General features: G+C 40.8%; 1 protein-coding gene across 2 annotated transcripts in view; it reads left to right on the top strand.

Moving 5' to 3' along the window:
• Positions 1-232: 232 nt before the first annotated feature.
• tmem131 (transmembrane protein 131) overlaps positions 233-10904 on the top strand; it is a 35098-nt gene continuing 24426 nt past the window's right edge. Inside the window, exons 1-5 of one of the 2 annotated variants that reach the window (XM_079574843.1) lie at positions 233-513; positions 3483-3544; positions 3623-3663; positions 7844-7912; positions 9025-9145. In XM_079574843.1, the coding sequence (XP_079430969.1) occupies positions 390-513; positions 3483-3544; positions 3623-3663; positions 7844-7912; positions 9025-9145 (417 nt within the window). In that variant the 5' untranslated portion in view covers positions 233-389. The remainder of the gene's footprint in view (positions 514-3482; positions 3545-3622; positions 3664-7843; positions 7913-9024; positions 9146-10904) is intronic. The other variant, XM_079574842.1, reaches the window with a different exon arrangement.

Genomic DNA, 10904 nt, shown 5'->3' with positions numbered 1-10904 from the left:
AAGCTTTTAGATCTGGATCTGGATCTGGAGAAAATGCACTCAGTTTTCTGTTTTTTTTTTCTTCTTTCTTTAAAGTTGTTTTTATTTCTTATTCACACTACCAGCTGTATCTTCATCCTCCATTTATGAATGAATAAACTACCTGTACCTGTGCGCAGATCCCCCCCCTCTGCCAGCAGGGGGCGTTGTGTGCTGCGCGTGTGCGTGCGGCGGAAGTGGCCCTGTGTGGTTTCCTGCAGCAGTAGCTTCTCTCTCGCTGCTGTAGTCGGCGGTGGAGGAGTTTTTTCCCCTATGATTGACAGAGGCAGCAGAGGTTTACGCGGAGGTTTACACGGGCATGTCCTCAACACTCGCTCCGCGCTTATCGTAACTGAGGAGTATCTGCAGAAATGGCGAGCGAAGAGAGAGCCCGCTGCTTTCGCCATTCACAAACAACAACGAGAACATCATTTATCGCTTTGCTGCGGATATTATTTATTGCTTTTATTCACGCGACGCGGGCAAATCAGCAAGGTTTGTAAACTTAGCTTTCTACGTTAGCCCGAGAGCTAACTTCCGTAGACATTTGTGGTCGGTGAAGTGTGGCTCGGGGCTAGCCTTCCCTTTAACGGGCTACTTTTAAGCTTCTTGCTAACATCACCATCACTAGAAACGCCTTTAAATGTGTTTATTTTCACTGTTGTTAGCAATAGCTCATCAAAATAAATCAGGTAACCGTTACGCCTGGTTGTTGATTTTTAAACACATACCGTTAGTTAGCTTTATCTCATCCCAATCTATATAGCTTGTTGTCATTTTATCTACTATTTCTTTTAAAGTCCGTCTTCTGACAACTTCCCACATGTGTAATCTTACTCATTAGCTTCATGACAGCTAGTAGCATGAGTTTGCATGAGTTTACTGTATGATTTCAACACTCAGGAATGAAAAGTAGTCACAACCAGGAATCAAAAAGTGACTCGTTGCAGTCAGCTTCTTCATAAAAGTCTAAACCAAACGGCTTGATGTAAACGTGGCTGTTTTTTTTTCTTCTTCCCACCGAGTCCTGCGCCTGGTTTTGATTGGCCAAAAATGGGCAAAGTGACAGGAACGTGTTGTTTATCCACGACAGACCGGGAAATTGATCGTGCCAGGTCACCGCGATCAGCCGGCAGCCTTTAGTTTAGTTGGTTAGGAGGCAGCTGTCCTTCACTGCCATTGCCACGATGAGCTCTTGCCAACTGTGAAAACGTGTCCCCGTGTCTTGACGTTGTTTACATTCGTGCTCAGGTGGTACAGCTCGTCCCAGGCTCTTATCAACCTTAGATAGGCTTCATAGAACCAATTGGTACCTAACACTGCATCAGCACATTGAGAGATTTAGGAAAGAAAGACAGGGGAAAAAAACTAAATGCAGTGCTCTGTGTGCTTTTGTGGTTCAAAGTACATATTATATAAAGCAACTTGAATATCAGCTGCTTAAGAAAGATATTTTACTGTTTTCAAATGACCTACGTGATTGGAGTCTTTGTGATTTGGCAATTGCAGCCCTTCGATTGGGCTAAATTGTCCACCAAACTAATAACCGGTCAGCAATTTACAAGAAGTCTCTCTGAATCTGTGCGAAGTTAAAAGTTCCTCCTTCTGTATTTTTGGCAGGCAGATCGCCCACGTCTACTTAACCAACAGAGTCTTCCTTTTATTAAGATCATTCAAATGGCCAGCAGTTGCTTTCCTTAACTAGTTTGTTGATACTTTTACTCTTTCATCAGCAAAACGTCCAAGTTGTATATCAGCAGTGCAGGACTCTTAAAGGAACAGGCCAGCGTTTTCACATACAACAACATCTTTGGTCTTTTTGCGTGACTCAGGGCGCACAGTTCTTCTATGCTGTGATATGTTCTTACCTGAGCTTAGATGAGTTGATACATACCTGTCTGGTCTTTGTGTGCGCCCGTGGAAGAGCGTGGTATGCTAACAACATCTTTGGTCGTTTTGCGTGACTGAGGGCAAGACAGACCAGGCAGGTACGTGTAAACTCGTTTAAGCTCAGGCAAGAACATATCTCAGTATGGAAAAAAGGGTGGCCTGTTCCTTTTAAATAAAAATAAACAGGGAATGTTCTATACTTTGGTGCTTTTCTGTCCTGTTTGACATTGCATTGCGAGATAATGAGGGTGTTGTCTATGTTAAGTGTGAAAACATGCTGGACATAAACTTCATCTGCAGAGCATTTATTTCCTTCTTGAACCAAGGGCCGGTGTGAGTGCAGCCCTGGAAGACATCAACCTGGGTTCAGTTCGAGTTCAGGGATGCCACATTGAAGAGGATCATGTATATCTGGGGATTACAGCCGCTCTCAGTCACACGTCTATTCTCACAGGCACTGGATAATTCACTGCAGCGTTTAATTTGTCTCTGCACGTCCAGGGTAATTGTTGGTTTAACGGTGGAGTTGTTTTACAAACTGTGGGGCTCAGAACATTAATAAGGGGCTTTCTGTGGCTGGTGTAAAGTGAAGGCGTCCGTCTTTAGTGAAAGCAAAAGTAATTATATATTTAGTTCTGTTTAGAAGGAAGTTAATGTTGCAGAGCATGACGTTTGTCCACACACAGTAGAGCAACGTCAGTCATTTTCTATATAGAGGATTGAATGCAGTCTGCTGTGTCTAATATACAGCATCTCTAAGCATTCTGATTACGGTGTCCACTTGTCGTGTTGTACTTGTCTGCAGAGGAAGTACTTAAGATTAAAGTTCAACGTGCCCTTATCTTTGCTGATGTCATAGAGAACACTGAATACTAGCAATACTGTTCAATCAGTAATTTATAATCTAATACAGCGTTTCTCATTTCTGTTCTAGTGTTTTTTCTGGTTTAGACATTATTTTTACTCCAATGTACTTATATATTAGGCACTTTTTAGACCTGGTTTAGTCCTGATTTGATCTTGTTCAAAGCCTGTGTAGAACTTGGTCTGAAAATGTTTAAAACCTCTGATCTCATCTATTGTGATGATTTACAGGCATTTTAATTTGTGGTAGATGAGTGTATTATCTCACCTGATTTGACCACATTTGATTTAATATTTGAAAGGATATTTTTGAAAGTCTCAACTCTCTATATAGGTCTTACTACTTTTCCGTATCCTGAAGAAGTTACTGTAATATTAGAGGTTGCTTTATTCATACTGTTTGAAGCCACAATGTTACATCACAAAATCACTGAGGTCCAGCGTCTGACAGTTGGTGACGACTTTGCTTTAGTTAAATAATAACAAAACGTTTCTGAAGTTCAGTTTGAGGCATGTTTTGCTTAACCAGGACCAAAACGAGGCTATGATGTAAATACGTTTAGTATTATTTAGCAATTAAAATATTGCAATTATCGCAATATGGGGGAAATGGTCGTCTGCAAAGGGACAAACTGTTTTGTGGATTTTTTGTGCTGTAGCAGATGCAATCGCGACAATGGCACTGAAACCTCTTTTTTTTGTCTCCACAGCTTTCATACAATCAGATACAATCTTAGAAGTTCTACATTTTGGTGAAGGGAGTCTATTACAGGTAATTACTTTGACTGTTAACACGCCATGACTTACTTTACCCACAGCATTTTCTAACTGGCCTCCTGTTTCTTCACAGGCGGACTCCGACATTGATTTTAGTTTATTTCATCAACAAAGGTGGGTTTTGCATCACACATCAACTTCTACTCCAAACAAAGCAGCTTTTTATTTTGGCTTTTGGTACACCATCATTATGGTGAAGGAATGTTGTTATTCTGTAGGGAAATTGTATACATTTAGATGGCACTGCTTCTCTTCTCTCCTTTGTTCTACTGCCTAGTTACGGTTTTAAAGCCACATGCTTGAAAGTTCTTCTGTTGTGGCTCTTTGGCTAATACCATAAGGTAATATGACGTCCTGCTTTTAGTCCTGGTTGGGACATTCTTTGGTCTTGGTCAAATCTGGAATTATTGTTTTGACAGAATTTATTTCCTGGTTCAGTCTCCAAATTCACTGTAAATATGAAACTTTAGTTGCAGCTCTTTCCGGGAATCCCCGTATTTCAGACTGAGGCAGGTTGACAGGTCTGGAAAAAGTAGGCAAAAAATAAAAAGCTAGACGACAAGTACAAAAATCAAGTATTTCCCCAAAGCTCCAACTTTTCTCTGATGCCGATGACAGAACATTGTGAAAACGGCAGCAGTTCATCAGATAAAAAACACACTACCAGCATTTCTTCCCCGGCATTCCTAACCTTCTGAGCCTAGAACGCTGTTTCACGTCAAACGCTCCTTTCACCTCTTCAGCGACAGAGAGTTGTCAAGAAACCTGTTGACGTCTTGGCACACTCCTGTCTGAGGAGCTGTAAAAAGTCTGTAGCGGTCGCCACGTCAAAATTACTCACAATATAGTGTCTGAACTGTTCTTTATAATAGGCTTCACCTGCAGCTTTTAGTACAGCACTGAGCTAGGTGTACTCAGCTGGAGATTACATCATCTTGGTTTTTCTAGCAATAACGTTACTCCACGTGAGGCTGCAAGTTGGAGAAGTTACCTTGAATTGCTTTAGCGCTTCAGGCTTTTGTTCTCAATTATTCTGTCTGTAATATCGTTGGTCTGCGTCACAGAAAACACGCAAGAATGCAAGTAATAACGCTTTGTGCTGTGCTTCTCAATGTTTACCCACAAGTAACAACTCAGAAAGTGCTTGGCTTTAAAAGTAACATCTTCAAATCGAATCAGGACTAGTTGCCTGCCCCTATTGAACACCGAGCTGGACCTTGTTTCTGGCATTTCTGTTTCTTCTCACTTGTTTTTGTGCTCGCAGCATAGCATGTCTAATGTATGCTCTCACTTGTCCTTAAAGGGTTATCTTGCACAGACATACCAAGACCACTCCCTGCTCTTTTTGCTTTCATATTATGGGAAGGCTATATTTAAAATGTTTTTTCATGTTTTGCTTCGCACACAACTTTAAGAGAATCACAAATTACGGATAGACCGAAATATAAACTGCTAAACTGATACAAGGGTCAGCATGGCTTTGTAAACAGAAAACCCTCACATGAGAACAAGGGTTTAGTTTGCTTTGAACTAGTTTTGATTCAAACAGTGATTTTGATTTTATTACTATTAATCTTGCAGCGCACATCCTTTTCCTCAAATCTGGCTCAAGTAAAAAGTACAATTTTGTTTAGAGAGGTTTAACACGCTGGTTAAATCTAAGGGGGATTTGAACACATTTTATTGGCTGCTGGCGTGGTGTCCCATGTTATGCTCAGCCTGACACTGGACATATGCTGCGGGAGAGGCCAAGAAGCAGTATGATCTTCACCTACTCCAATTACAAGCCCAAAGCATTAGCTCCTGAGCGCTAACCGAGCTAAGACGGCACAGATTTGCAGTGTTGCTGCTCTACTAATGTGCCAAAGTCTAAACGGGTTTAGAAGACAAAGGAACAAAGGATAGTGTATCGATGTAAAAATGTAGAGAGGTGGAGACGTGTTGGTGCTTTGATAACTAGATCTGCTTTACTATTTACTACCAGAATGATAGTATTTTATACCTGCACTGCGTGAATCATTATCTAGAATCATAAAACATAATTACAATGTTCATGGATTAAACATAAAAGTATTGCTTTGAACAATATAAGATTAAAGTTGTTAACACATTTTAAAACAAAGCAGTTTTAAAGCACTGCAAAAGGAAAAGCAAACAAATAAATGCTTCATTGAAATAAAACCAGTAATACAGTATTTATATAACAATAAAACCAATTCTTCATGATAATAACATAGTTGAAACGGTTGTTTGATGTTATCTGTGCTTGGCCTAGAACTGCCAAGTGACTTTCTATAGCACTGTCTCAGAATACCAGTATTTACTATTGAAGCCCTATGGATATCATTTAATGGCACCCAGCCCGGTGTTGTAGTCGCACACTACACACTGTATACAGATGTGGCTCTCAACCTCTTTTAGTCGCGACCCCATTGCAGGTTTTCCATTCAAACTAAATTGAAAATATGGTTTGAATGGAAACCATATTTCCTTCCCACATGATGTCGCCTCCTGTGTGGTTCCCCAAACGCTTTTACAGTTTGCAGATAAACCACTAACCACTTGGTATGCCATTAAAACTATTAGTTTGTTATTTTACTCTGTGTCTCAAATGAAATCCCTCAAAGTTTATCTGAGCGACCTATTTCACCAGGACATGGTTATAACACATTTGAACTGCTGTGCATTCATACTATACTTAAGGATCATGACTTAAGTCCCAGCAGTATTTAAATATGGAGTTATTGTCACTTATCTTTTAACATAAAATTCAGCCCCCTCCTAATTCTTCTCTGTAAAATTGCCTTTTCAGTGGCCTGAAACTATAATTAATAACACAGGCATTACCAATCAAGCCAAGTAATTAGAAAAACATGAAGCATGCATTTGCTCTCAAAGTATTCTACCATTGGCCCTGTACTGACCTTCCCATTATTAAAGCACCCCCCATTTTCACATCTCACTCTGAACTTATGCTTGGCCAAGTACATCTTTAATCCCCAAAGAATGTGGCCCGTAGTTGTCATATTGAGATGCAGCGAGGTGGCAGAGGCGTGTGGCGGGGTTAGACAGTGTAGTGCCTCTCGGGGGAGAAATCTATCCCCGTCTGCTCTGCGCTCAGCCAATGGAGCGGCGGCTGTGGCCATTGTGTGCCCGGAACATGCAGACTCTGTAGTAAATAGGTGAAATAGATCTGAGCTCAACAGTTGACTCCGGGGGAAAGTTGGAATCATTATTTTCAGTGTGATAGATGAGTGTCCACGGGGCTATTGGCTGCTTTACTTCATGGCAAAGACCAAGATGACTTTGCTCTACATTTACACTGTTATTCACTTGAGTGGATTCTCCCATATTTATTCATTATTTTTTACTAAATATTTGTTTTATTATCAATGACATATCACCACTTGTGAATATAGAGTGATTTTCTTTTTATTGCTTTTTTATCATCACACTTTTAGGTTTGGCTCTGTTCAGAATTAATGTTTTCTATGACCATAACACTTTTAACAACACCACTGAGTAGAAGCTCTTTATGATTGATTGACTGGTAATTTGCATATTGAATGTTGCGCTGGCTGCTGTCCCAGTTATAATAACAGTTTTCTTTTTCATTTTTACCTTTCTCCATCATATCCTTACTAGCTTGGGGACCTTTGCATATTTTTATGGATCTTTTGAATGATCCCCTTTTTATTCAAGCTTGGGACTGGCACGGGGCTTTGGATTCCTAGTCTCTAAATTGCTGTAGTTGTTATCTTGGCGCAACATTACAAAGGAAGTTATATAGATGTGCACACAATTTAAAAGTGAAGTGAATAAATAGTCACTCTGTCCTGTGCCGCACTTTTTTGTCCTTTGATGAACTTTTTCCATAAGATTTGCATGATCTCATTACACTGCGTCTGTGCTAAGACTCACTCCTCCTCGGGACAGCCTATTGTTGCGTTCCACCTGTTGCTGAACAGGTTTGGCGGGTTGTGTCGCCGTGCGGTGAGGCGGGTGCAGCCGATGCTCACTTGTGCGCCGCTTTGCCGCGAGAGCACTTCACGCAGACAGAGTCCGCTCGCTGTTTCGTGTTCCCTTTGCCTCCGCGATGGACACCTGGGCAGATTTTACATATGGAAATGGCGTTCCATGGAAGGGAGTGGTCCATGGTTGTCATCGACACTTATAAGAGAAAGAGAAAGTTGAGGACGCCGCGTTAGTTGCTCTTTCCGATGAGCGGGTCCAACATGGGGGCGAGTTTCCCGAGCTTTCTCTTCCTCCTGACGTACCTGTTTCTGTCCCGCAGCACATCCCCGCATCGTGGGAACTGTCGACCGATACGGTTTGAACCTCCGATGCTGGACTTCCACGAACAGTAAGGGCTCTATTTATCAATTGTCTTTAAAACATGACTCTGGGCTCTGTTTACTTTTTATTTGGCCACACCTGATGAGCCAATGAGGTGATGGCATACCTAAAGCATTAACAAGATCTGTGGTATTCATCGAACCAAACCCATGTCATGCCACGTCTAATCAGGGGACTTAATGCTGTCAGCTCCACCCTGACAGCTCTGTGCACAGCGTGGATCCTGTAGTTCAACTTTTATTGCCATTTTTCCTAAAGTGATGCACAATACATTTTAGAGTTGAAAAGCCGAATTACTAAATTGAAATTCTTTGGACAAATATTGCCTTTGAAAAAAATGAATGTCAAGTTCATGAGTGCACATTTGAAAGGAGTCCTCATTTTTGCTAATTGCATTCAAATTGCCATTTTGAGGAGCACCAGTAGCATTTGAAACCCCGCTTGCACAATGAAAAGCAACTTTAACACATTTTCATCACCGCCAGCGCCTGCAAATGGCCCCCGTGTGGGTGATGTACTGTTCAGATATGAGCGTAAAAATAGGAAGTCGTAGAGATGGTGGCACGGCCCGAAGGGCAGCCATGCAAAGTGTTGTGAGTGGAGTCGGCATGAGGGTGGAGTATGCAAAGGCGCTGTTAAAACTCCACAAATGAAGAATCAAACCCGCTTAGACAAATTGGCCAACGAGTGTGGATTTGTGCCCCCTCTAGAAAACCAACGCAAATGTCTTCTGAATGTTGGGATGATATTATTGCAAGATAAGCCACTAAACACAAAAAAACAAGGCTAAAATTGAGCTTTTGCACTTCTCAGTTGCATTTTTGTAGGCTGTGCATGCAAAAAAGTAGGTCAAGCTCAGTCGGGTTGAAGACCTTGGTAAAGACTAAATATGCAGCAGCCATATGTAAAGGAGTCTGTGGCCAAGTGATGTAGTCGTTACTTTGCGTAGTGGTCTGCCTGTGGGCCTATGTTTATTTATAATGTCATAAACACTATTCTCATAATTGCTTCCGCCATTGGCCATCTGTCAATTAGAAACGCCTTTTCCTCGACAGTTCGGATCGCCGGGGTCGTCAGTCCCTTACAGCTTGTTTTAACCGATTCCCTCTCTGTTTTCAGGCCCGTGGGGATGCCCAAAATGGAGAAAGTTTATTTACATAACCCAAGCTCAGAAGAAATAAGCTTGATATCAATATCAGCAACAACAGCACATTTTCACGCGTCCTTTTTCCAAAATAGGGTAAGTCTATTCTCACTCTGAATGGAGGCTTTTGTCGGAGCGGGTCCGGGAAGATCGCCGTGAGACAAATTGCCTCTAAATCAAATCTCGTCCTCTTTTAAGAACATCCAGTTTGTTTTCTTGTTGCTCGCAAAGTCATGTGTTCTTTCATAATCACACATGATCATCTCACACTGCATTTGCATTTGTTTTGCTTATTTCTGCACAACTTTGAACAGCAGCCCCTCCCCCCCGTCCTGTGCACTACTTCTGTCTTTGTTATTTATGTTCAGTAAAAGGCTCGAGGATGGGGAAAGTCCACTATTATCTATAGATGCTAATTATTGTTGTGTATTCTTGAATTTGGTTTGTCAGCACTAACCAAGATAAGAGTAGAGAGAAGCAAAGACTTGTTACAGCAGAGCAGATGGATGGATGATAAATACTTTATTAATCCCCCGCAGGAGAACTTCAAGTATCCAGTACCAACACATCCATACATAGCCATACAAAAGCACAGAGTTATTACCGATAGCAATAAAGAAAGTGCACATGTTCAGACTGAGCTGCTAAACAGCTGAGTATGGTGCTAGCAGCTAAAACTACTAGTAATATTTAAAACAAAAATCAGATCTTACAAAAGTTTGAAAGAAAAATGCAATCTAAATTCAATCATTTAGGTATTCAGTTGAACACAATATGCATTTTCCCATAAACTATTCCCATAAATAGATTTTCATTAGCCAAACAATAATGATGTTTATATTCATTTGTTGTATACTATTAAAAATAGTGAGCATCCATTCTGCATCTGCGCAGCTGTAACTAATTTACTGATCCATCATTTTCACCAAAAGTAGGGATTAAAACTTTGCATTATATTTTTGCATTATTTTTTTGGCCACAAGCCCCACTGCAGGTGTCGTAGCATGTTGCGTTTTTTCTCATTAATTGTCCGTGAGAGTGAATACTACACTGACAGAAAAGACAAAGGCAGAGAGGGATATTGTTCATCTAATTACACAATGAAGATAATTTTTTTCACTCAAACTTGGCTGTAAATAATGTTAGCCCGCGGTTTGCTTTGCCCGTTAGCCTGTTAGCTTCTTCTTCGTGATTCTATTAGTGTGCTTTAGGCCTCCGACCCCTAGGCAGCGAAGTTGCAATTCTGGTTTTCTGGCCAGAGACACCGGGGGAGATGAAAGACCCTCCCAATCACCCCATTAACACTTGTATTACCCCCAGAGGGACTACGAAAAGTATTTATTAAGGTAAACAAGTTACTTAGTACTGTTTAAAGTCCAAAGCCTTTTCTATAAAGTAGAATTAGTTATTTCTCTGTAATGAATGTCTGCATTCAGAGTCACATACTGTTTTACAATGTAATTCCAAAAAACAAAAATAGGAGGATGAATTATAATAATATCTTGTCATTCCGGATTTACAAAATAGCAAATGAATCATTACAAGATTGAGGTGCAGCTTAGTGCTGTGTGCTTTCATTTTCAGGAACTATAGTGATATATTTGGATACTAATAAGAAAACTATTGGCTAAGAAAATATTTGATTTCGGATGCGGTGCCCATAGGGAATTGTTGCATATAAACAGAGACAGGCTAAAAGGCTTTTTCATTTATTTATTTTTTTCCGTGCAAGTTACATTGTGGGCAAGACTGCATTGTTTTCCTCAAAGTGCCAAAGTGTTGCAGAAATCTAGCTACAATCTCTTACCACTGGATCATTCTGTGCAAAAAAAGAGTGCTGGTGCATAACACTGCC

Source organism: Gobius niger (assembly GCF_951799975.1).
Source record: "Gobius niger genome assembly, chromosome: 17".
Taxonomy (NCBI): Eukaryota; Metazoa; Chordata; class Actinopteri; order Gobiiformes; family Gobiidae; genus Gobius; species Gobius niger.
The sequence above is the reverse complement of the archived record's forward strand: the minus strand, read 5'-3'. Positions and strand labels throughout refer to the sequence as shown.